Source organism: Equus caballus, chromosome 3 (genome assembly GCF_041296265.1).
Source record: "Equus caballus isolate H_3958 breed thoroughbred chromosome 3, TB-T2T, whole genome shotgun sequence".
NCBI classification, from domain to species: domain Eukaryota; kingdom Metazoa; phylum Chordata; class Mammalia; order Perissodactyla; family Equidae; genus Equus; species Equus caballus.
The window spans coordinates 36,296,503-36,321,357 of NC_091686.1; the positions used below are offsets into that span (position 1 = coordinate 36,296,503).

At 58.5% G+C, this 24,855-nt stretch overlaps 3 protein-coding genes and 1 long non-coding RNA gene across 4 annotated transcripts in view; 3 read left to right on the forward strand and 1 right to left on the reverse strand.

Moving 5' to 3' along the window:
• TCF25 (transcription factor 25) overlaps nucleotides 1-6,307 on the forward strand; it is a 30,148-nt gene extending 23,841 nt beyond the window's left edge. The window contains exons 13-18 of the mRNA XM_001488412.7: nucleotides 1,731-1,818; nucleotides 2,548-2,706; nucleotides 2,834-2,924; nucleotides 3,489-3,568; nucleotides 5,592-5,664; nucleotides 5,993-6,307. Coding sequence (XP_001488462.5) covers nucleotides 1,731-1,818; nucleotides 2,548-2,706; nucleotides 2,834-2,924; nucleotides 3,489-3,568; nucleotides 5,592-5,664; nucleotides 5,993-6,151 — 650 coding nt within the window. The 3' untranslated portion in view covers nucleotides 6,152-6,307. The remainder of the gene's footprint in view (nucleotides 1-1,730; nucleotides 1,819-2,547; nucleotides 2,707-2,833; nucleotides 2,925-3,488; nucleotides 3,569-5,591; nucleotides 5,665-5,992) is intronic.
• LOC111772827 (uncharacterized) lies at nucleotides 5,025-16,350 on the reverse strand. Its single transcript, XR_011437448.1, has 4 exons — nucleotides 16,157-16,350; nucleotides 15,557-15,690; nucleotides 14,746-14,826; nucleotides 5,025-7,706 (listed from the first exon to the last, which is right to left on the reverse strand). It is a non-coding gene; the product is annotated as an uncharacterized lncRNA (long non-coding RNA).
• Nucleotides 10,990-11,943, forward strand: MC1R (melanocortin 1 receptor). Its single transcript, NM_001114534.1, has one exon. The coding sequence runs from the start codon at nucleotides 10,990-10,992 to the stop codon at nucleotides 11,941-11,943; it is 954 nt and encodes a 317-aa protein (NP_001108006.1).
• Nucleotides 14,980-23,938, forward strand: TUBB3 (tubulin beta 3 class III). Its single transcript, XM_023637577.2, has 4 exons — nucleotides 14,980-15,329; nucleotides 21,050-21,158; nucleotides 21,625-21,735; nucleotides 22,532-23,938. Exons 1-4 carry the CDS (start codon nucleotides 15,273-15,275, stop codon nucleotides 23,605-23,607), a joined length of 1,353 nt encoding a protein of 450 aa, XP_023493345.1. The 5' UTR covers nucleotides 14,980-15,272; the 3' UTR covers nucleotides 23,608-23,938.
• Nucleotides 23,939-24,855: the final 917 nt, after the last annotated feature.

The following is a 24,855-nucleotide window of genomic DNA, read 5'->3' on the forward strand; positions in this document are numbered from 1 at the left end:
GCTGAAGTGAGTCAGAACTGACTTTGGTCTCAAACTAGCTTGGGCTTTTAGGCTAAATCTTTTTTTTTTTCTTTGAGGAAGATTAGCCCTGAGCTAACATCTGCCGCCAGTCCTCCTCTTTTTGCTGAGGAAGACTAGCCCTGAGCAAACATCCATGCCCATCTTCCTCTACTTTATATGTGGGATGCCTGCCACAGCATGGTGGTAGGTCCACGCCCAGGATCTGAACTGATGAACCCCGGGCCGCTGAAGCAGAACCTGTAAATTTAACCGCTGCACCACCAGCCCAGCCCTAGGATAAGTCTTTTGATATTGACAATTTGTTTAAGAAAGACTTACAGTCTGAAGAAAATGAGGCATTTTCTAGAGGAGAGGGAAGTGAGCCAGCAGATGTCAGAGGAAACAGGGGCAGGAGGGCCCCAGTCAGCAAACTAGGCTTTATATTCTTCTCTTCAAATCCTTCTCACTGGTTTGAAGAACTCAGAGATGAGGTTGTCCTGAGGCCTTGCAGTGGGCCTCCCAGCGCCCTGCGCTCCCTGAAGCTGCACGTCGGTCGGTGTGCAGAGAGGCCTGCAGCTCATCTCCTGCCACAGCCAGCGACTTGAAGCACATTCTCAAAGGTGTCTGTGACCCGAGGACAGAGCCCACCGCCCCCGTCAGGGTCCTTCCACCATGTACAGCTTCACAGAGGGCTGTGTGCTGGGCATGGTTCGTGTGGAGGAGCAGCTTGGCCCTCGATGCCCCCCACCTCAGTGAGCCTCCTGCTGGCCAGGCCAGGCGGGAGGAGGCAGCCATAATTCCCCTCCTGGGAATTTACATCCTAGGGCAGGGGAATGTGGCGGGTGAGGTGGTGCTATGTGCTAGAGAGAAGGAAGCAGCCAGAGGAGGGCTGAGCCATGTTGCTTGGGGTTCCCAGCAGGCTCCAAGCGCTCCTTGTGTGTCTTCCCCCTCCATCTGCACACACACACGGCTGCCTGGAGGTGTGAGGGAAACTGACCCTTCCCCAGCAAGGTGCATGACGTTAGAGACAAGGGCCGTGAGGGGCGCTGGCCGTCTGTGCCAGGGAGGGATTGTTTGTAGCTGCGTGACGCCTGCCCTGTGGAGTCTGCACACAGCTGGTGTGTTAGTCCCGGACTCAGCATCACTTCCTCAGTCCTCAGGTTCTGGAGTGTGGGTCGGGGGCACCCCTTGCACAGCAGAACCGTGGGGCCTGCCTGTTGACCCAGAGGGGTCCATCTGCTTTTCTAAGAAGCCACATGTGTGGGGTCACAGGGCTGGGGGCCCCGTGCTGTGTCTCAGTGGGAGCCCGGCTGTAGCTGTAGCCCATCCCTGGGACGTCACTTGGAAGACGATTCTCCTGACAGACATGGCTGTGGGGGGAAGCTCTAGCTGCTCAGAGGGGGAGCTGCCACAGGGGGCTGGGGTGGGCTCTGCCTGCACCCCACTAGCTGGCTCCCCTGAGCCTGTGGGTGAGGTGTGTGGTCTTGATGACTAGAACATCCAGGGCATGTGCTTGGGGGCATCCTGGGGAGTCCTCTCAGATGCAGATGGGGCCACTGGGAGGCAGCAGCACAAATAACCCCCTCCAGGATGGCAGAGGCCCCTTGGGCTCGTGTGGAAGACCCAGGCTCACCTTGGGTGTCCAGCCTCCTCCCTCGTGTCAGCCTGTCAGTGACTGCGGGAGTGACCAGGGCTTGCCCCACGCGCCGGGGCCTCTGCTTCCTCTGCAGTCCTCATGTCCTTGCTCGAGTACTGCAGCGTGCGGCCTGACGCCGCTGTTGCCAATCACCGCTTCTTTGGACCCGACGCTGAGATAAGGTAAAGACTGGAAGACGCCCCGAGGGGACGAATGCCATGGGTGCATCGTGGGGGTACCCTGTGGGACAGAGGCTGGGAGCCACTTGAACTCAGACGTGAAGTCCACAATGCTGCTGTCACTGCTGTCTCCTGCTGCTAGGAGGGTCCTGGCAGGTGCCCTCCGCAGGAGACCTCAGCGACAGGATTGTCCCCACTGCGGGAGGGCTGGCTTCCCTCGCCTGGGAGGCACAGAGCTGACACGGGTGTGTGCAGCTGCCACCTGAAGCACGAGGCTTCCTGGTGAGGTGCAGGGTGGCGCTTGGGGCCACCATGCTAGTATCTACCAGGCGAGTTTATCATTGCTACAGTCTTCAGTGTGGTCCCCATGTCTGTATTGGCATGCATAGCCTTTTTCAGATTTCTCTTAAAAAATAGAGAAAAATGCATGATGCGGGAGCCAGCCACCTCAACCCATGTTAGTAGACCAGCGTGCTCCTCCACTGTCTGTGTGCGCACAGATCTACATGCTCTTGTTCTATTCCACATTTCTGTTAAGAAACTCGTACTTACTAGAGAGCATACAACATTTAGAAGTGAACGCCTGTGCCCCCATCCCAGCGATCACACGCTCCCAGCTGGCAGCCTCCTCTCGCTCAAGGCTGCGGGCACACCCTGGGCCCCCGTGGGTGCCAGCGGGCGCATGGAGGCCTGGACCCAGGAGGGTCTGCTTACAGGCCCTGCTCCCCATAGTCAGCCCCCTGCCCTGAGCCAGCTGGTGAGCCTGTACCTTGGGAGGTCACACTTCCTCTGGAAGGAGCCTGCCACCATGAGCTGGCTGGAGGAGAACGTCCGCGAGGTTCTGCAAGCAGTGGATGCTGGGGACCCCGCTGTGGAAGTGTGTGAGAGCAGGTGAGCCTGGGAGCCAGGGGCCCGTGAGGAGAACAAGGCCTGTCGGCTCGGGGTTGCTGTCAGAAACATGGGAGTGGATCCAGCGGGCTCCCTCCACATGCTGCCCCTTGTTTCCCCTGGGCCCTAGGCGGAAGGTGCTCTACCAGCGCGCCCCCAGAAACATCCACCGCCATGTGGTCCTCTCTGAGATCAAAGAAGCTGTTGCGGCCCTGCCTCCGGTAAGGAAGGGGGATGAGAAGGGAGCCTTGTTTGAGCTGGTCACATGTGTGGCCATCCTGCTGGCCGCTCAGCCCCCGGGGGGTTGGGGTCATGTGCAGAGGTTCCTCCCCTCGCAGCCTGGGTTTGGTACTTGGCATTTTGAGAGGCGGAGCTGTGCCCGTGCTGTCCGTGAACTTGTGGAGGCTCAGAGCAGTGACCCAGTGGCTCAGGGCCCTGCAGCCCTGAGGTGGGCGCTGCTGCTATTTGCGGCGAAGATCACGGCAGGTGTGAGCAGGGCTCTGTGTCTCTGTGACTCCCCACCACATGCACACTTTTCCTGCGGGTGTCGTCCTGATGCTCTGAGCAGGCAGAGTGAGTGTCCTGGTGGAGGAAAGGCCATCCTATCCCCTGCCCCAAAGTTCTGAGGATGTAAACACAGCCTCGTAGCAAAGGACCATTTCTGTCTGACTGACCGTCTCCAGCAAGGGCCACTCCAGCTGGAACCAGCTGAAAGGCGGCTCGAGGAGGGCAGAGGCTCAGCAGCAGCGCTCTGTTGCATCTCCGCTCTGTGTCCCTTTCTGAAGGATGTGACCACACAGTCTGTGATGGGCTTTGACCCTCTGCCACCTTTGGACACCATCTACTCCTACGTCAGACCAGAGAGGTACCTCTCCGCCCCCGCTTTGCTCCTTTGCTTGTACAGCTCTGAGGTCAGTGCTCTGGGGCTCCCTGGGACTCACTGCCCCTCCAGACACAGGCCCTCAGAGCAAAGTGTGATCTGGGGCCCTGTGCTTTCACTTACTTGTCTAACGCAGCAGCATTTCTGTCAGGTTCTGTAGCAGGTGCTGGAGATGCTGTGGGAAGCAGAAGTACGATACCACCTCTGCCCTTGGGGAGCGTACAGGGTAGTGCGGAAAGCAGACGTTACCTAAGAATCTAGAAGTAGGTATAAAAAGGAAACTGCAATAAGGAACTGCTCGGAAAGAGTGGTGGATAAGACTCTGAGATGAAGAAGCGGTTACACTGAAACGTGAAGGAAGAATGTGCCTTAGCCACGTAAGGAGAGTGGAAAAGTTGCTGGCATTCCAGCAGGAGAGTCAGCACGAGCAGAGGCGCTGTGCAGGGAACAGCACCTTCAGAGAATGGAAGGAAAGTCCATGTGGCCAGGCCAGGAGGATGGGGCCATGGGGCAGCAAAGCCTGAGTCTGCAGGCGGCCAATGAGCGTGTGGATGGCTTTCAGAACTGGGTCATGGAAAGCCTTCTGTTTCCTCGTTCTGGTCTTCACAGCTGAGTAGTTGCCTTACTAGAGCCCATCACCACAGTCCCAGATCTGGAAGAGGCGCAGACACACTTCCCCATTTAAGGGAGCACGTGCTTTCTAGACCTCAGTAGAACACAGTTTGTAGAATGAAGGCCTTTTTTTTCCCCTCTGTTTTCAAACATTAACTTATTTTCATTGAAGTATAGTTGACGTACAATGTTAGTTTTGGGTGTATAACATAGCGATTCAACATTTAATACATTACGAAATGGTGACCACAGCAGGTCTAGGACCTGTCTGTCACCGTGCAGGTTTATTACGACACTGTTGCCCGTGCCCCCGTGCTGCACATTACGTCCCTGTGACTGACTGGCTTTATCCCTGGAGCTTGTCCCTCTGAGTCCCCTTCACCTGTTTGGCCCAGCCTCACCCCACCCCCCTCTGACAACCGCCAGTTTGTTCTTTGTATCTATGAGTTTATTTCTGTTTTGTTTGTTCATTTGTTACGGTATTTGTTTTTTTCTGTTTTTCTTGCTAAATTATATAAGTTGGATTGCATGTTTATAGGGAAGTAGTTCCCAGTTAAATTCTCCAGTAGGTTAAGATGAAAATTATTATGTGTCAGTGCGTTCAAAGAAAGCTGACACATGGGACACGGTGCCCTGAGGGTGGTGTCAGACTGTGACTAAGCTTGTCCCCTCTGCTCTGCAGACTGGCAGCCCTCGCCCCAGAAGGTCTGCTAGAGCTGGGCTGCAGTACCACGTCTCACCAGGAGGGGTCCTAACACGCCCTGGAATCTTCTCTGTATATTCCCTCCACTGCTAAGTGCTGAACACCACTTTGAAACTACAGCCCTTCTTTTTTTTAAAGATTTTATTTTTTTCCTTTTTCTCCCCAAAGCCCCCCAGTACATAGTTGTATATTCTTCATTGTGGGTCCTTCTAGTTGTGGCATGTGGGACGCTGCCTCAGCGTGGCTTGATGAGCAGTGCCATGTCCGCACCCAGGATTCTAACCAACGAAACACTGGGCCGCCTGCAGCGGAGCACGTGAACTTAAGCACTCGGCCACGGGGCCAGCCTCTACAGCCCTTCTTAAAGCAAGGCACCTGTCCAGTGGCAGATATGTGGCTTGGCCCTGGTGGGCCCTACTTTCCACGTGGCTCACCAAGCCAAATCTGAAGGGCCTGCCCCCCACTGTTAGGGCCTGAGCAGTCTCCCTGGGTTCTCTGGTGTCCACAGCCCATCCCAAGCTGATCAGAGTCTTGGCTGCTTACCCATCTGTGGGAGCCCAGGGCCCCAGCTCAACACCCCCGTCTTCCCAGCTGCTGCTTGGGACTGCCTTCCTCTCCCTACCAAGGCAGGGAGGGGACACGGAAATGTCAGCTCAGCTTCATTTTCTGACCTTTCTTGACTTTCTTTTTCAGGCTAAGTCCCGTCAGCCACGGAAACACAATCGCTCTCTTCTTTAGGTCGTTATTGCCAAATTACACCATGGAGGTATGTTGAGCACATCTTGACTACCCCTGCTGAATGGCTTCAGGCGGGTCTATCTCGGTGTGAACGTCCAGGGTCTACTGGGGCCAGCACTGCAGCAGTGTGGGGGCAGCCAGGGACATGCCTGCCGAGGCTGTAGCTGCCAGCTTGAGCTGAAGCCCCTTAAGTCAGTCCGGCTGCTTGCTCCCACTCTGGGCCTAGCCTTGTCAGATGTTGTGTGTTCGGTTTTTGGGAGCTTCTTTCCTTGACAAGGTCGTGGGCAAGCTGGGGTGGGAGCGCTGGGCCCTGGGGCTCAGGACAGCCCCTGCCCAGATGTGTCTCACTGCTGCAGGGAGAGAGGCCGGAAGATGGAGGGGCTGGGGGTCTGAACCACAACCAAGGCTTGAACAGGCTGATGCTGGCCGTGCGAGACATGATGGCCAACTTCCACTTCCACGACCTGGAGGCGCCGCACGAGGACAACCCCGAGGGAGACGGGGAGTGGGACTGAGGAGTGGGACTGGCCGGCGCCGCTGCCCCCAACGCTGTACAATTATGTTCCTGATTTCTGTTCTGGTCCGAATTGGCCAGTTCCCTGAAGTAGAAATGCTGATGTGTTGTCCACCTGCCTCTTCTTTTTCTCCTATAAACATGATGGGTTACATTCTGCGTGGCGTGAGCTCTTCCTTCCCAGGGCTGGGGTCAGTGCCCAGTGCAAGGCAGGTGGGTCCTGGATCTGCACAGCCCCCCAAGGTTTCCCAGGCGAGAACATGACCCACGATCACACCCCGAGCCTGAGCTCTGGCAAGTGCTCCCTGCCGCTGCTCTGCCCTCCAGAACTCAGGGCACAAGCGTGGGGAAAGGGTCCCACAGCCTCCAGTGCAGCATCTCTGCTGCACGCCAGCATGTGCTTCCAGTTGGCACCTGGAACAGCCTGGCCTGGGGCAGGAGGGGCTGGCACTGGGTCCTTGGACTGGACACCGCAGACAGTCCGTCCTGTCTGACCCAGTTGTCTCAGTGGAACACTTCAGGGCAGCACCAAGTTGGAGGGGAAGCCTGAGAGGTAGGTTCTGGAAAGGATGTCCTGGCAGCTCGGGGATGTACATGGCAGAGATTAGGGGGCATTTGATCTGGGGGTGAATGGAGCATGCGGGGAGGGCTTGTTGCCTGGGTGGGTCCTGGTGCACTTGGTTGACAGCTCAGAACTACTTGGGACTGCCCATGACTGAGGAACCTGTTTGATTCTGGAAAGATCCAGGACACCAAGGTTGTGAGCTGCCCCAGGGATCCTGTCCACGAGGCGCCCTCCTGGTCCCGACCTCCTCCCCAGAGGTGGCAGGCATGGGTTGGGAGGAGGTGCTGTCCCTATGTTTCGGGGTAGAATCGGCCCCAGGCCAGTCATCTGTCAACATCCGTACGAGTCCTGGTCCATCAGCCTGTCTCCTAGGAAGTCCCCAATGGCGTCCTTGTCATTGATGTGGAGTCACCTACCGGGGACACCTGTGAAGTCATCCTTTCAGCAGATCCCAACATGGGGGCTCCCAGTGTTTGGGGATCAACAGAAGCCTCTTGTTTTAAACACCCGTGGCAAGGACAGCACTGCAGACGTGGTGAGGTTGTCCGTCTTTCTCACGCACACCTCAGTCCGTGCCGCCACAATGAATTGGTGGGTCTACCCCAGCTCCCAGGATCGAATGTGACTGAGATAATCCACGTCTGTCTCAGATCCACTGCCCTACTTGGGTGGCCTGTGATGCGCTTCAGCCAGTGAGACAGGAGTCTGCTGGGGGTCTTCTGGGAACGGGTTTGTTCTCTAAACACAACGGGAGCAAGGAGAGCTTGACACTCTGCTTCTTCCGGCCTTAAGTACATCCAGGTGGGGCGTGACATCTGGAGTTGCAACAGCCACGCAAACAGGCAGGAGTCGGCGAACTTTAAAATGAAGAGCCAGTGTCGTCAGGATGGTGACATGGAGAGGCTGGGCCCACTGCTTGCCCCCGGCCGGCTGTCCCAGAAAAATGTGAGGTTCAGTGCTCAGCCGTGCTGCTTGCATGCAGGTCCTGTTTCTGGTGGAGACGAGAAGACAGCAGGTCCTTCTGGTGGACACCAGCTCTAAAGGCTTGGCCTGCCACCCAGTGTCCAGGCAGAGTGAACCGGCTCCTCCAGGCCCGTGCCACCCATGGGCAGGATGGCTAATGGGTTGTTGGGCCCCACCTCAGGGTCTGCAGCCCACAACGTGGGCACACAAGCCACCGCCTCCCCGAGTTCAAAGGCAACTAGCTGGCCCTCAAACCAAGACAGGATGACTCAGCTCTGGGCCAGGCCTTCCTGAGACCCACTGCGACGAGGGTCAGGAGGGGCATGTACAGTCCACATGTCTACCCATGGGGCTGTGTGCCTTCGGGCTGGCCCTTGGCGGCCTCCATGAAGGAAGTGGGGCCAGGGGCCAGAGGCGGTGACCCCCACCTCCCTGGTGTGGCTGTGGCTGTGGCTGGACGCAGGCACCCTCCCCGACTTCAGGGAGAGCTTGTCACGCCCCAACCCCCCCAGAGCTCACTTACACTGTGAACGCTTGTGTATTGCAGGCTTACTCTGTGCCTGCACTGTTCTTGGTGCTGGTGACACAAGTGCACAAGACTGCAGGGGTCCAGCACATCATCTCATGGTGGCACCTGCTCTGAGGGGACAGTATGTCCACTGCCTGTCTCCTGGCCATTCCTCACTCAATCTCTCCCAGGGGCACTGGAGATCGAGTTGACATAATAGGCCTCTGGAATCTGATTTCATTTAGACGCTGCCCCTATGACCCTAACTCATCACAAAGTTGACTTTCTCCAGCTCAGTGGTACCTGCTGTCCTTGCTGTCCCCTCACGGAGTCCCCAACAGGCACCTGCAGTGAGAGCCAGATGAGGAGTCGTGAGGCCTCCCCAGGAAGAGGGCTGTGGTCGCCTGCCAAAGGCTGCCCAGTTCTCACGCCCTTTGAAGTCAGACTGGGCAGGGGGGCTGGGGTCAGGCACGTCCATCTCAAAGGCTTCATTTATGGAGCTGGAATACTAACGTCCCTGAAATGTGGCCACACAGAAGCTGGGGGCAGGGCACTGCTCGCCCAGCAGACTCTCAGTCAGTGCCCCAGAGGTGGGAGGTGGTCTGGAAGGTGATCCTCGGCAGTGGAGTGGGATGCAGTGGGAGTCCCAGGACTTGTGTGGCAGGCACAGCCGAAGCCACCTTGCCCTGCCATGGCTCTGCCTCCTGATCATGGCCTGGGACCTCCTGCTTCCTGTGGGCTCCACCAGGAGGAGCGAGTGGGGGGCAGACAGCTGGGGGAGGTGTGCGGTGCGGGCCCATCCTGGGCCTGTTCCTGTTGGAGCTGTGGCGGGGCTGTCCTTTTACCCCTGATGTGGGGAGTGGGGGGCTCACGCACTGCCAGAAACAGGCAGAATCTGCCACAGCGGAAGATGTGCCTCCGACCACCCACTGCCACTCCTGGTGTCACCCAATGGAAACACGCGCCTGTGTCCACCAAACACGGGCGAGGATGCCCAGCAGCACTGTTGGCAACAGGGAGACGGAGCACGGAACTTGAAGGGTGTCCGTTCCTCACCAGCCACCACACAGCCTGAGGACAGGGTCCCGCTGCATGCGACTGCAAGGGTCTTGGAGCTGAGCAGGAAGACCAACAAGCTGAGCCCCGTGTAGGAATTTCCCAGAGGAAAACTAGCCCACACTCAGTCGGGGGCTCCCTGGGGCAGGAGGAGAGGTTCGGGTGCAGTTTACGCTTTTTTGACTCATCTGGGTGCTGCTCTCCTGGCTGTGTTCAGCGTGGAGCATCACCAACCTGCACATTTATAATTTGTGCCCTTTACGTATTGACATACTTCAATAAAAAGCACAAACGAGGCAAGGGAAGGAAGAGCTTTGTAGGGTGTGCAGACCTGAGGAATGACTCACAAGTGCGTGTAACACATGTGGGCATGTGGGCACTGCCCATCAGAGGCCATCTGACAGTCATGGGTGAGGGACCGAATTCAACAGGCAGATCACAGGTGCGGACACTTCCCAGACACTGAGACCTCCCTCAGAGCTCCCTCCCGGCTCCACCTCCACCTGACTTGTGTCTGACTTTGAACAAGCCATTGCCTTTCTTGCTGCCTCGTCTTCCCCACCTGTCAAGGGAGGAAGAGTTCCATCCCCCCACCTCCGCCTTCAAAGGAGGGTTTGTCCTCTGTCTGAGTGAGAAAGTGCTGGGAGTGAGGCCAGCTTGGTGCCCGGGGCGGTTCCCCACCGCTGCTTGGCTCGCACAGTGCCCCACGTGGCTGGAGACAGAGATCTGCCCTTGAAGTGGTTCCTGGCTCTGCTGGTGGTGTGCTCCCGCAGAGGAAATGGGGCCGTCAGGGAAGGACCGCAGCTCTGTCCCCATCCCTCCCCCAGGAGGAGTGTGAGCACAGTCTCTTTCAGCTGTTGTGCCAGGATGCCCTCCAGCAGCACTCAGCGAAAGGGGTGGGGGTCTCTGGGGGCTGGGGTTGCCCTCAGTGAGCACCTAACATTGGGTGGGGGGTTAAGGCTGAGGGCTGAGAGTGGACAGTCAACAGCCAGTGACTGTTCCTGAGGTAGAGCGGAGTCAGGCAGGCTAGGGGATCAGGGGTGGCTTTAAGGAGGAGGTGGTGTTTGAGATGTGCCTGGAGGAGGGTTAGAAGTCTGGGGCAGGTCCAGAGGAGGCCACACCTGGAGCAGAGGCCCAGCTGGGAGTGCTGGTTGGCTGAGTACAGGGAGGCTGGGAGTGCAAAGGGGAGATGTCCTGCTGTGTCTAGGAGTCTGGGGGCCCGGGGAGCCCAGACGGTCGTGGGTGCCATTTGCGCCACTTGGCGGCGGCGGCAGGAGGGTGTGTGGGCGCTCTGATGGTGCCTTCCCGGGCACCCACCCATCATGTGACTGCCCTCAGGAGGAGGGGCTCCATGGAAGCCTTTAAAGATGCTGAGAAAGGCTCCATTCTTCCCAGTTTCCCCAACCCACCCCTGCTCTGGGGAGGCAGGAGGCCTGGCAGGCCAGGAGGCAGCAAGAGCTAGAGATGTGCGGACCTGAGCAACAGCACCTCCAGGGAGAGGCCGGGAGGTGGGCTGAGAACCCAATGAGACTCCAGAGCCCAGAGGGTTGGTGCCACAGAGCTTGGGTCTTGGCTGGGAAGTGACCAGACTCTGGTGGAGAGGCCAGGTTCTCTGGCTGGGCCACGGTTGGGCCAACATTTTTCCAGCCAGGGAGAGCGTGAGTGTGAGGGCAGCCCTGCGGGTGGCACCATGAGCTGAGTGGGACGCCTGGAGAGTGAGGACCCCTTCCTGCTTCCTAGAGGGACTATGCCTCTGCAGGGGCCCCAGAGGAGGCTGCTGGGCTCCCTCAACTCCACCCTCCCAGCCACCCCCTACCTCGGGCTGACCACCAACCAGACGGAGCCCCCGTGCCTGGAAGTGTCCATTCCTGATGGGCTCTTCCTCAGCCTGGGGCTGGTGAGCCTAGTGGAAAATGTACTGGTGGTGACTGCCATCGCCAAGAACCGCAACCTGCACTCACCCATGTACTACTTCATCTGCTGCCTGGCCGTGTCCGACCTGCTGGTGAGCATGAGCAACGTGCTGGAGATGGCAATCTTGCTGCTGCTGGAGGCCGGAGTCCTGGCCACCCAGGCCTCGGTGTTGCAGCAGCTGGACAACATCATTGATGTGCTCATCTGCGGCTCCATGGTGTCCAGCCTCTGCTTCCTGGGCAGCATTGCCGTAGACCGCTACATCTCCATCTTCTATGCGCTGCGGTACCACAGCATCATGATGCTGCCCCGTGTGTGGCGTGCCATCGTGGCCATCTGGGTGGTTAGTGTCCTCTCTAGCACCCTCTTCATCGCTTACTACAACCACACGGCTGTCCTGCTCTGTCTCGTCACCTTCTTTGTGGCCATGCTGGTGCTCATGGCAGTGCTGTACGTGCACATGCTCGCCAGGGCGTGCCAGCACGCCCGGGGCATCGCCCGGCTCCACAAGAGGCAGCACCCCATCCACCAGGGCTTTGGCCTCAAGGGTGCCGCCACCCTCACCATCCTGCTGGGCGTTTTCTTCCTCTGCTGGGGCCCCTTTTTCCTGCACCTCTCACTCCTTATCCTCTGCCCTCAACACCCCACCTGCGGCTGTGTCTTCAAGAACTTCAAGCTCTTCCTCACCCTCATCCTGTGCAGCGCCATCGTCGACCCCCTCATCTATGCCTTCCGCAGCCAGGAACTTCGAAAGACGCTCCAGGAGGTGCTGCTGTGCTCCTGGTGAGGGGAGGGGAGCCTGCGGGCCAAGGCAGAGGGCTGGGCAGAGGGAGGTGGTGACATCAGGGGGCTCGGTTCCTGTGTGACCGGGGCAGTCACTTGCCAAAGAGGGTGGCCTAGATGATCTCTGAAGGTGTGGGTGCACGGAGCCTCTGGGGCCAGAGGGAGGAACAGCATGAATGTCCAGGAGCAACTGTGGGAAATGGAGGTGGCTAGGGAGATAGTGAGGCCACGGCCACCAGGGGCAGGCCCCAGGCTCCTGGACAGAACTTCTGCCCACCCCTGAGAGCCTCAGCTCCACCCAGAGGCCAGGCAAGGACCCGCCCGCTCCCACACCCACCTTTGCTGCTGACTCTCAAGACTTGTGCCCCCGCCCACCCACTGGGATGTGAAGTGTCTGTGTTGGCAGAGCAGCAAGAGCCAATCAGAACTGTTGTTCCCAGTGAGGGCCTCAGGAGAAGCAGCTGTGTGACCAGCAAGACCCAGGCTCCAGGGCTGCTTCAGGAAGAAGTGGGCTCCTTCTTGGGTAGAGGGACCATGTTAGCTGGCGCCACGGGTGGCAGGGGAGGGGGGTGTTGATCTCTTCTGAGACTCAGTAGTGACTGGAGAGCTGGGGGCTCAGCCTGCCTGTCTACATGCCCAGCAGACAGCGCTGGTCAGTGCCTGCTCAGGCTGAAGCAGAGGCCATCAGCTGGAATCAGTGACCAGTAGGTAGGGTATTGGGGCTGGGAAGCAGTCTGGTAATAAATGCTGTGCTTGGCGCAGCCTCATCTCGATCTGTCTCAGCTCCTTCCAGAAGATGCTTGAAGCTTGAGAGTGGAGGAGTGGGGGAAGGACAGGAGCATGGCTGGGAGTGATGGGGGTGGGGGTAAGTCCCACAAACCAGCCAGAAAGCACAACTGGCCTGTCCAGGTGAGAACGCACCTGAGGGGAGAGACTGGAGACCTCGATCGCACCTACTCTGACCCTGCATCCTTGCTTCCTCTCTGTGGTGCAAACCCCAGCCCAGAGCAACCGCCATAAGGAGCAGCAGCTGCCCTTCCCCAGTCTGCTCCATGGTGACAAGACTCAGACGCTGTCCAGGCTGCCTTCAGCTGCAGCAGAAGCAGGACCACTATGACCTATGTGTGACCTTGGCCAGAGCATGACCCTCCTCTGTGTCTGCTCTGAGGTGTCCCCAGGGGTCCACAGAGCTGGGGGGACCAGGGGCTGAAGTCTACTCTCCCCCGGCGCTACCCCTCTGGGAGGGGGGTCAGTGTTCAGCCAGCCCCCGGAGGTATTTGAAGCAAGGCCTCCCAGAATGGGGTGAGGCTGTCCAGAGGCTGCAGGGGGTATCCAGACCCAGGTCCCGGGAGAGTGGGCATCTGGGTGGACTATGCTGCCTGGGAGGCTGCTGGGAGCCCTGGGGTCTCACTGAGGAGCCACCTGGTTTCCTCCACAGTCACTGAGCACACAGTCGACCTCTTCCCTGGCACAGGCTCAGTGGAGGCAAAAGCGGTGGTGTCAGCCAACTCCGAGGCAGGTCTAGTAATGCCTGCAGCCCCCTGCAGCCAGCCCCAGCTCTGCCTCAGCCAGGCCCCACTCCACCCATGCTGGCAGCTCCAGCCCTGACTGCTGGCCTCTGGGCCGGGAGCTGGTTCCCGGCAGGGCCAGCCTTTGCTGGGAGACAGGACGGTGAGTCAGCCTTGAGCCCAGCACCAGAGCCCTCTGGGGATGGAGGGGGCCTGGCCCCGTGCCATCCCGCAGGGAGGCAGGCTGGTGATGGGTCCTGGCTGACAAGATGCTGCAAAGCTTCTTTGCTCAGACAGGGAGGTGCAGCCAGATCCAGGGAAGAGCCAAATGCTCACCAAGGACCCCCTGAATGGGGACAGGGAGGGGCCCCAGGTGGCCAGAAGCCAGCCACAGAAAGCCACATCATGGACACATTGTGGGGGAGGGGCATCTCTTGAGAACAAAAGACCCATTTCTAGACTTGCCAAACTGGGGAGCTCCGGGGGGAGCGGGGAGAGGGGCACAAACACAGTCACACCACGCCAACAGGCTCCTGAGCACACAGACTGGACACAGGCACGCCCATGGGCTTGTTCAGCTGACTGCTTGTCTAACGTCCATATACTGTGGCTGAGACCCTTCATGGAAGATTTTGTTACTGAATTATCAGAAAGACCTTATTATAAGGTGGTTTCACATTAACGTCTAACGCCAGGAGAATATTAAGCCAGTGGTATATGTGCATGTGGCACAATGTCTGTACTGCAGGTCCACTTCACTCCATCCCCTCTCTCTTTCCCAGTTTTTCCTCAAGAACCCCTGCCTTAGGTGCACACCATCTCCCTACTACATAGAAACCCCCACACCGCGTTGTGTTGGCCTCATGTGGACCAAGAATCCAGAGGTACCGATGTCAGAAAGTGAGTCAGACAGAAACCACTGCCCACCATCCCCCACCCCCTCGGCCCCTGGCCTCCCTTGTGTCCTTATGACAATTCCTGACACAATATTCATTGAGCAGTGGCTACAGGCCAGGTGCTGTGCCTGGCAGGGTACAAAGCATCCCCACATGCATGGTCCAGGTGGAGCCTCACTGCAGCTCCCTGGGGAAGGAGGGGCAGGTGGCACCCCCACTGCAGAGCACAGCGAGACTCAGAGCTGCCACAGTCATCTCCGCTGCCCTCCTGAGCCCACAGCCCTTCTGACTCAGACGTTTCTGCGCCCTGCCTCATACTTGCTTTCTCCTGGGGGTTCACTGGCTGCTGCAGCCTCTTCCCGCCTCCCCCACCCCTAAGGGATCCAGAAAAGCTCAGAGTACCTTATCTGTCCGTTCATGCTACAGACAGGGAGCTGGGAGGAGTCCATCTTGGCCTTTCAGGGTGGGAGATGGGGTTGGCCCCTAAACCGGTGTGGGGAAGAAAGACCCTCCTTGCAAAGCCGCGGGGTGGGGCTGCCGCAGGGGCGGGACCCCAGAGGGCAGCCGGGGCCGGGTTCGAGGGCCAAGGGGGCTACTATTGTCCTCCCTGGAGCCCGCTAGCCCCTCCTTTCGGGTGCGTGGGGCCCCCAGACCCCGCCCGCGGGGCCCTCAAGACCGGGTGGCGGCGGGAGGTGGCGGCGGGAGGAGGCGCCGCATCGCGCTGCCGGGCGGGGATGCGCGGTGCTGATGCTGCAGGGCCGGTGCCGCATTCTGCGGCGGCGACCCCCGATTGGCCGCGCGCGGTGACGCCAGGCCGGCGGCGGGCGGGGCCCGGCCTATAAGAGCCGGCGGCTGGGGCAGCCGACCCTCCGCAGCCAGCCTCGGCCCGTCCGCGCGCTACCCGCAGCCGCCAGCCACCCGCACCGAGCATGAGGGAGATCGTGCACATCCAGGCCGGCCAGTGCGGCAACCAGATCGGGGCCAAGGTGAGGCTGCGCGCCGCCCCCACGCGCCGGGCCCTGCACCCCGCGTGTCCATCCCGAGCCAGCCCCAGAGGGAGGGAAAGCAGGGAGGCGCCGTGCGCCCCGAGCCGCGCTTGCGGCAGAGAAGCTGAGAACAAAGGAACGAGCCGGCCCCGCGCCGGGCAGCCGGGACGGCGGGGACCCCGCCCTGCCTCTCCCGCCCCGCCTTTCCTTTGCCCTGCCGGGGTTACCTCGGGTCTGCGGAGCGCAGCGCAAGTCAGCGGTTTAGCTCCATCCGCAGCTGAGCCCTCCTCCACCGGCCAAAGCAGGTGCAGGTGGGGGCGCTGCCTGGGCGTGGCCCTCTTCTTTGGGGCTGCAACTTAGCCTTGAGCAAGATGGGTGGGGTGGGCAGGTTTGGGTGGGGCTCCCCCCTCAAAGCCATAATAATTCTCTCTGCCCTCCCTCTCCCACCCCCCGAACAGGATGTCCTCCAATGCCCCAGACCCGCCCTCATGCCCCCAACCTCGTTTTGACAACCCTCGGCTTCCTGGCCCCACCCTATTCCTTTGTTGGGGGAGGGGTTGGGCCCGGACTCGGGGTGACCTTGGTCCAGGACTGGACCCTCCTTCAGCACAGCCCCGCCTGGGCAAACCCCCTGCGGGGTTGGACCGCGCCCACCCCTGGACCGCCGCGTCTGGGGGTTGGACGTGGGAACAAAGCCTGGCACCGGGGGTGGATCGCCGCTCGGCCCCTCCCCTCCATTGTTAGCCCACCTCACAGATGTTGGGACTCAGGCGGGAAAGGGAGGGGGTGTAAACCCCACCCGAACCCAGGAAGCGAATGTCACGTACCCAAGTCCGGGTGGCTGTCCCTTGCCCAAGGTCACAAGCAAGTGCGAATCTGAGCCGCGCTGCGCTGGCTCGGTCCCTGCGGTCGCCCCGCGCGGGGCTCCGACTGGGTGGGGCCTGCTGCCCAGAACAATGCATGGAGGGGGTGGCTTTGTCAGGACCAAGTCCAGGCACCCGGCGCAGGACAGTGTCTAGCTGGCGCTCCGAAGGAGGCGGTGGGAGGAGACAGGTCCTGGAGGGGAAGGGGCCGAGGAATGGCTTCCTCTGGAGGCTGTTGCCATGGAAACCAGGCAAGAACAAAAAGCTAATTACAACGGGGCTGGGGCAGCCACGTGGCTGACATGTAAATTGCACCTTCACTGTAGGGTGGAGGCGCCTGGATGGGAGGGAGTGTGGGAGGGAAGCGGGGAGAACTCCCTAATCACCCGAGGAGACAGCTGTGCCTGCCCGAGGCCGGGGCCTGGGGGAGGGGTAGGCCTGGTGGAGGATGGTCTCAAATCAAATCAAGGCTCCTGGGGCAATTGCTCACAGCTGCCCTGGCCAGGCAGGAGGGGCCAAGGGCTCGTTAATGTGGCCACAGGGGCCAGCCCTGCCCTGAGCATCTGCTCCTCGGAGGGTCAGGGGTCACTGTGGGGAGGGGGGCAGCCCTGATTCCTGCGGGGGCCTGGGGGAGTGATGATCCAATCGTGTCCCTCCTCCTATGGCTGGGCCTAGCACACATGGGCAAAGGCAGGTCCACACCCGCCTCGGTGGGCGGGGACAGGGCCGGGTGCTGGACAGTGTCCTCTGCAGAGATTTTTTGCTGCTTCTCAGTGCTGTGGCCCTTGGGTTTGCTCATTACTTTTTATTCCTTTTTGGTTAATTTTCTTGATTTATGTTTGTTTTTTAAAATTAATATCTGATTCTTTTTAACAATTGAAACAAGAAAGAGGTGGATTTTGGGGGGAAGATCTTCCTTTCCCACTGCCACCCTCTGTGGTGACCAATGGAAGTGTTAGACGGTTTCCTTTGGGCCTCCCTGCCCTGGAAAGTCTCCAGGGACCAAACTGGAAGAAAGTGCTTAAGGCCTCCAGGCCAGGCCCCAGGTTGGGTGTGGGGTGTAGGGGGATTTGCCTGCCCAGGAGCTCAGCATCCTTCCTGTGGACTGGCAGTTCCTTGGCCATTTTCGTTTCCTGTTCCCATTATGCTTGTGGGCTCCCTGGTGGGGGGAAAGCAAACTTCTCCTGCCCATCACAGCGCGGCTGACTGGGGTGGGCAACGAGGTGCTCTCCTGCCTGCGGGTCCTTGAATGGTGCCTCTGGCTCAGCATGACTAGCTGCTGCCTGCCCTGGGGTGGGGCCTGGCTTGGGGGAAGGAGGGAGGTCAGGGCGATCCGGGGCTCTCCTGAGAGGTAGCATGACGTCATTTCGTGATGACTACCCTGTATGGGTCTCTGAGCCGGGTGCACTGCCTCGTAGGAATGCGGTGATACGAATATTGCCCTTCCCCCAAGGATGAGAAAACTCGATGCCCGGGGAAGTTGAGGCCCCTGCCTGGGAGGGACAGAGCAGGAGTTTATGGATACATCAGGATGGACGGGACCCTCCCCCCGCCTCACCTCCCAACAATGGGGTGGATGAGTCCAGGGACCCCACCCTCCTCCCTTAGGGGGCAGGGCCTCCCTGGAGCCTTTGTCTGTGCCCCTTCCTCTCTGCTGCTGGGTGGGGCCTTGGAGGGCGGGACACTGTACCCACAGCCAATGGGAAGAGGGATTTCCTGGTTTCCTAGCACCGCCCCCTCCCCAGCCCTTCCTAAATGGGTCACGGTGAGCCCTGTGCAGAATGCGGAAAGGCCTGGGGTCCTGGAGGGTCCTAACGCCCATGGGTCGGACAGCCCCATCTCTGGGGCGCCCCGCCCGCACCCCGCTTGCCTCGTGCCCGCCCGCCGCCTCCCGGGCCCTGAGTGCGTCAGGCAACGGGTCAGCACCACGGACAGGGCCACGGGTGCAGGGCCTGAGGCGCCCCACAAACCCAGCCCACACCAGGGCGTGCGAGGGGAGATGGGGCCTGAACCCTGGGGCGCACGCACCATCTGGCAGTGTTCTCATCTGTAGTGATGACCAGAATTATTTCTTATTTAATTTGAGAAGTTGTATTTTATTATTTGTTAAATGTTACATAATATACTTTACTAAGATATTTATTTTTTTATTGTATTTTTTTTAAAGATTGGCACCTGCGCCAACATCTGTTGCCAATCTCTTTTGTTTTTTTTCTTCTCCCCAAAGACCCCAGTACATAGTTGTGTATTCTAGTTGTAGGTCCTTCTAGTTGTGGCATGTGGGACGCCGAGTCAGCATGGTCTGATGAGTGGTCCCATGTCTGCGCCCAGGATCCAAACCTGCGAAACCCTGGGCCACTGAAGCAGAGTGCAAGAACTTAACTACTAGACGCTGGGGCTGGCCCGATACTTATTATTTTAAATTACAACTTTTATTAGTTTTAACTACAAAAGTGATTATTAATATACTCTCAGTCTAAAAAATTGGAACATTACCAATAAAGGCTAAAGTGTCTATTTAAGAGGCTCACCCCCGGCAGCCCCTCTCCTGTCAGGAGAGCTTCATTTTCCATTCTTTCCGAGCTTTCTGTCCATGTGCAGCATCCGTTGTGAGGTCGCCTTCTTCACACTGTCCGGCGCCTTGTGCCCTGCCCTCAAGGAGTTGTCTTGAAGATCTACTCAGACGAGTGATGTTCTTTTACTGTGCCACAGTATTCCGAAGTATATTGATTTTTAAAGTTATCTTTTGTGGCATAATGGTTAAGTTCGGTGCACTCCTCTTCAGTGTCCCGGATCCACACGTTTGGACCCCGGGGAAGGGACCTACACTCATCAGCCGTGCTGTGGCAGCGACCCACATATGAAATAGAGGAAGGCTGGCACAGATGTTAGCCCAGGGCAAATCTTCGTCAGCAACAACAAAAAGTCACCTTGTATTTTTATTTGTTATCCATGCACATGGCTTTACAAACTTAAATAGGATCTGCTCGTGCTTTTATGTGTTGGGCTACTTCATGTGGGGATCATTATCATGTCCACTTTACAGATGAGAACACTGAGGTCTGGGAGGTGGAGTCACTGTGCACACTGGCTAGTGCTGGCATCTGCACCCTCTCTGGTCTGCACCCACTCCTGGAAGACCACACTTTCCATAGATGCATTCCAGAGAACTTTCCATAGACGTGTTGATGGTACTCACTCTCTCCTGGCCCCTCAGTTGCTGTCTCGAGCTCACTCCTCCTCTCCAGGGGCTTGGGTATCTCTGAAGCCAGAGGTTTGGAGTGTCCCACGGCTGTGGGGACCAAGACAGCCTCTGGGCAGAGGAGGGCTGAGGGAGCCCCAAATGCCTCAGTGACATTCCTGTGTGTTTATTTTTTCTATTTACAAAATAAAGACACACTAATGCAAAAAGAAGAAAACTTAGCAATGACAAAAATGCACAAGAGAGGGGAGTCCAGTCACCCCCTCCCTGAGAGGTGACCCTGACGACAGTCTCTGGATGAGCTGCTGGACTCTGCTAGGGGTTTTATGGTAATGACGCTGTCCATACTTTTCAGCTTTTAAAATATGTTTTTAACTAACTTTTTGTGAGAAGTTGACGTGTATGTGACAAAGAATTCCAAAAGAACCAAAGGGTCCTCAGTGAGAAGAAGTCTCTCCCAGACCCAGACACATTCCCGGCACAGCTGCCTGGAGCAGTTTTGTGTCAGAGGCATCGATACCTAGAAAAGTGTGTGCAAACTCTCTTCTAACTGCTTTTTTCACTGCGCAGCCTTTTGCCAGCACAGGACTCACATGTAGAAGCCCATTATTTCTTGAGGCCTCCGCACCCATTCATCTTCTGAAAGTCACCCCAACCCTGAGGAGCAAAGGGGAAGTGCCCTGGGAAGTCACCCAGTGTGTGACCAATGGCCTCCTGCCTGCGTGGGCCAACTGTGCTCCACGACAGCCCGGAGGTGCCTCTGGGGTGAGGGCAGCTCTGTGCAGCCTTCCCTTCACCCAAGGTGATAATTCCACACCTCGCTCTGCAGGCTCCACACCCATTCTCATGCTTTGCACAGATTAACTTGCTTTATCACCATAATGACCTGTTATTGTTAGGCCCATTGAACAGAGGAGGCACAGAGAATCTTCAGGACCTGCCCAAGGTCACACAGCTGGGAAGGGATGGTCTGGCTCCTGAGTCCAGGTCCTGCTCTGGCTCTCCAGCCTGGTGGCAGTCAATGGGGGCAGGCTTGAGAAGTTCTGGGCTTCCTACCTACTGGGGAGCAGGTTAGGTGGCAGCAGGCAGGGGGAGTGTGGGCGTAGGGCATGTGCATGGATAGGTTAGGTGACTCTGGCCCCTGTTGGCTGAGGCTGATGATGTGCTGGACTCTGTCACTGGACATCCTCTCCCCTCTGACACTGCAGCATGCATATCCTGGACTCTGTGTCTGTCACTTACTGTGTGCGGCTCAGTTTCCTGCAGCTCTGTGCCTCAGTTTCCTCTAAAAGGAATTCCTTCTAAAAGAAGGAATGATAAAAACCACTCCCAGAGGGTGTTTATTGCTAACCCCCTCATGGAGGAGTGGACTGTCCCAGGTCCCTGATCAGGAAGTGCGGAGCTGGGTCCAGGGGCCCAGGTCTGTGCCAGTTGAGTCCTGAACCACCCTGAGGGCTCCGTGGACGTGCATATTTATTATGACGGTTTTCTGACAGATGACAGAGTTTGGAGGGTTTTTGCAAAGTCACTCAAAGGGGTTCGTGCAGGCTTTGTGTCCAAGCCCCTAATCGTACACCCAATGTCATGAGGCCAAGACAGGGAAAGGGTCTGGGGGGCAGTTACAGCTGCCTGCTGACCCCTCTTTCCTCCTGCAGTTCTGGGAGGTCATCAGCGATGAGCACGGCATAGACCCCAGTGGCAACTATGTGGGGGACTCGGACCTGCAGCTGGAGCGCATCAGCGTCTACTACAACGAGGCCTCTTGTGAGCCCCACCCGTCCGGCTCCCCCTGGGTGGTGGTAGGGGAGGACGGAGATGCTGGGACCGGGCTGGAGGGTGTAACTTGAGACTCACAGAATAAAGACAGGAGTTCCCAGTGAGAGACAAATGGCCATGAGACACCTGCACAGTCCAGGGGAATGGACAGCGTCCTGAAGGCCCCTCGGGAGGCCCATGGGAGGGTCCAGAGCAGGGTTACTTGGGAGGCATGGGCAGGGGCTATCTAGCAACTGTTGTCCATAGCAAACCTGCCTGCATGGACATGGGATTCGTTCCTGGCTGTCTGTGGTATCCACCATGCTCCCTATTTCACACAAGGTTCCAGCCCCTCTGACCCCACGGTCTGAGCTCTTAGAGTGAGCACATGAGGCGTGCAGGCCGGGACAGGATTTAGAGGGCAGGAGGAGCCCCTGAGTTTCTGTGACCCCATAACCCGCCCCTCTCCCCTCAGCTCACAAGTATGTGCCCCGGGCCATCCTGGTGGACCTGGAGCCTGGAACCATGGACAGCGTCCGGTCTGGGGCCTTTGGGCACCTCTTCAGGCCTGACAACTTCATCTTCGGTGAGTTTCCCACACACTGATGGTGGACCCCATTGCAGGCAAACCCAGGTCAACAGAAACAAAAGGGCACAGTCACCCACCGCCGTGATCTCACAGGGCAGGGCTGGTCTCCCTGCTTGCAGCTGGCAGTGGAGGCCCAGAGCATGGGCTCTGTGCAGCGAACAGGAAGCACCCATGTGTTTCGAGCAGAACAATGTGTAAAACAGAGATTGAAGCTTACAGGATCATCAGAGAGCTGATAGGACAGAAGCTGGGGCCTCCAGAGGTCCAGACACAGCATTGGTGTGGTGTCAGGTGATACTTATGCCTGTGACTCTGGTGGCAGGGCCCTGGGTGCTTGCACAGCAACAGGAAGAGGGTCCCACCCCAGTTCTGCCTTCTAGAGGTCAGCACTCAAGTGATGGGCACCGATCCACCTCCAGACCCTGAGCTGCAAGGGATTCTGGGGGTTATAGTTTCCACTTCCAGCACAGCCAGCCAGAGGGTGGGTGGGCCGGAGGGGAAGGCTGACAGACTCCCCCAGGACCCTCTTGGGTGGCATAGAAGGAGCTGTAATTCCAGGTTCTCAATTCCTGTTCAGAGCCCTTAACACAGGACACTCGGCAGCAGGGTCCCCAACACGCAGCGTGGCTGCTGTGGAGGACAGTGGAGGCAGTGAGGTGTGGGGGTCCCCACTAAATAGAGGATAGAGAGGAAACAGGCACAGGGCTTCCACAGTTGCCCTCTGGGATGGGATGTTCGGGTGGGCTCAGGAGATCTGGCCTCATCTATGTCGCCATCCTCTCCCCCTACACAGGTCAGAGTGGGGCCGGCAACAACTGGGCCAAGGGCCACTACACGGAGGGTGCCGAGCTGGTGGACTCGGTCCTGGACGTGGTGCGGAAGGAGTGTGAGAACTGCGACTGTCTGCAGGGCTTCCAGCTGACCCACTCTCTGGGCGGGGGCACGGGATCCGGGATGGGCACACTGCTCATCAGCAAGGTGCGCGAGGAGTACCCTGACCGCATCATGAACACCTTCAGTGTGGTGCCCTCACCCAAGGTGTCGGACACAGTGGTGGAGCCCTACAACGCCACGCTGTCCATCCACCAGCTGGTGGAGAACACGGACGAGACCTACTGCATCGACAACGAGGCCCTCTACGACATCTGCTTCCGCACGCTCAAGCTGGCCACGCCCACCTACGGGGACCTCAACCACCTGGTGTCGGCCACCATGAGTGGTGTCACCACTTCCCTCCGCTTCCCCGGCCAGCTCAATGCCGACCTCCGCAAGCTGGCCGTGAACATGGTGCCCTTCCCCCGCCTGCACTTCTTCATGCCCGGCTTCGCCCCACTCACTGCCCGGGGCAGCCAGCAGTACCGGGCCCTGACGGTGCCTGAGCTCACCCAGCAGATGTTTGATGCCAAGAACATGATGGCTGCCTGCGACCCCCGCCATGGCCGCTACCTGACCGTGGCCACCGTCTTCCGCGGCCGCATGTCCATGAAGGAGGTGGATGAGCAGATGCTGGCCATCCAGAGCAAGAACAGCAGCTACTTCGTGGAGTGGATCCCCAACAACGTGAAGGTGGCCGTGTGCGACATCCCGCCCCGTGGGCTCAAGATGTCCTCCACCTTCATCGGCAACAGCACGGCCATCCAGGAGCTGTTCAAGCGCATCTCGGAGCAGTTCACGGCCATGTTCCGGCGCAAGGCCTTCCTGCACTGGTACACGGGCGAGGGCATGGACGAGATGGAGTTCACTGAGGCCGAGAGCAACATGAACGACCTGGTGTCCGAGTACCAGCAGTACCAGGACGCCACGGCTGAGGAGGAGGGCGAGATGTACGAAGATGATGAAGAGGAATCCGAGGCCCAGGGCCCCAAGTGAAGCAGCTGGAGGGGTGTGGCCAGGGCCAAGAGGTCTGTCCCCCAGAGCCATGTAGCCACTGACACCGCCCCCCGCCTTGCCCCCACCAGCTCCAGTCACATCAGTCTGGGCTCCCGAGTGTTTGTTCTCTGGTTGTTAGGGCATCCCCACCCGATGTGAGTCTACCCAGCTCTGTCTTCCTATCATAGGTCATCTCTGTTTTTGTGTCTCTCATTTGTCTCTCTGCTTTATCGTCCATTCCAGGCCTGATGTTTTGTGGTTTGTTTTGTTTTTTTACTCGTTTGTGTTTATATTTTGGGGGGATACTTAATAAATTTATTGCTGTCAGATACCCCTGCTTGGTGCTGGAGATTTCTTTTTATTCTGAAAAGAGGGTCCAGAGGGGTGAGGAGGGGCAGAGAGAGAGGTCCCCATGGGGGCAGGGCAAAGGGTCATTGTCTCCCAGGCTGGTGGCTGAGACGGGCTCCTGGAGGTGGAGACTTGAGAAGGAATGAGCCGTACCTGGATGAATCCTCGCTCTAGAACCCCAGGCAAGCTCTCTCGTGACTTGGGAACAATCTCTCGTCCCCTACAGGATGACTTGCTCCAGAGCTTTCTTTTGGCTGATCTGTGTGCTGAGCATTTGAGGCAGGCAGCCTGGGACCCAAATGGGAAGCAGGCCCTGGAAAAATGAGGTGTGTGGGAGGGTTGGGGCTTGGTCCCTGGGAAGGGGCCAGTGGGGGTCAGAGTGGTGCTCAGGCACAGCCAGGGCAGTGAGCCACGTGCTGGCCTCATGCGCCCCCTGGTGGCTCCTTTCTGTGGCTACAGGGCCCCTGCTATCCAGTGGCTTGGGCACCTGGAAGGTGCTAAGCTGGCCGCCTGCCTCCTACAGGGAAAGAAGTGGAAGCCCAGGGAGGCGCTGCCTGCCCAGGGGCCCATGGTTAGCGTGTCTGGAGCCAGATGGACCCAGACCCCTCTCCACTCAGCCTCCCCACTCCCCGCTCCTCAAAGCCAGGGGGGTCTCCTCAGTCTGACTCCCCCAGGGACATAAAAAGTGGCTTCAGTGCAGGTGGCACCAGGCACCCCACCCTTCTATGTGGATATCTGCAGAGAAGGGAGGCCAAGGGGACTGCTGGCCCGGATCTGGACTTGGGAACCTGAGCCCCAAAAAGGCCCCAGTCCTGGCCTCTGGCCCTCGTGCACGCCGGGCTCGGGGTGCCCTGAGCAGCAGAGAAGTGCCTTCTAGGAGCTGATGCTCCTGGGCACCTG

Bases quoted from the DNA above. Each gene is read 5' to 3' on its own strand.
- MC1R (NM_001114534.1), top strand. From the start codon at position 10,990: ATGCCTCTGCAGGGGCCCCAGAGGAGGCTGCTGGGCTCCCTCAACTCC.
- TUBB3 (XM_023637577.2), top strand. From the start codon at position 15,273: ATGAGGGAGATCGTGCACATCCAGGCCGGCCAGTGCGGCAACCAGATC. The intron at 15,330-21,049 runs GTGAGGCTGCGC...TTCCTCCTGCAG, and splicing joins GCAACCAGATCGGGGCCAAG to TTCTGGGAGGTCATCAGCGA. The intron at 21,736-22,531 runs GTGAGTTTCCCA...CCCCCTACACAG, and splicing joins GCCTGACAACTTCATCTTCG to GTCAGAGTGGGGCCGGCAAC.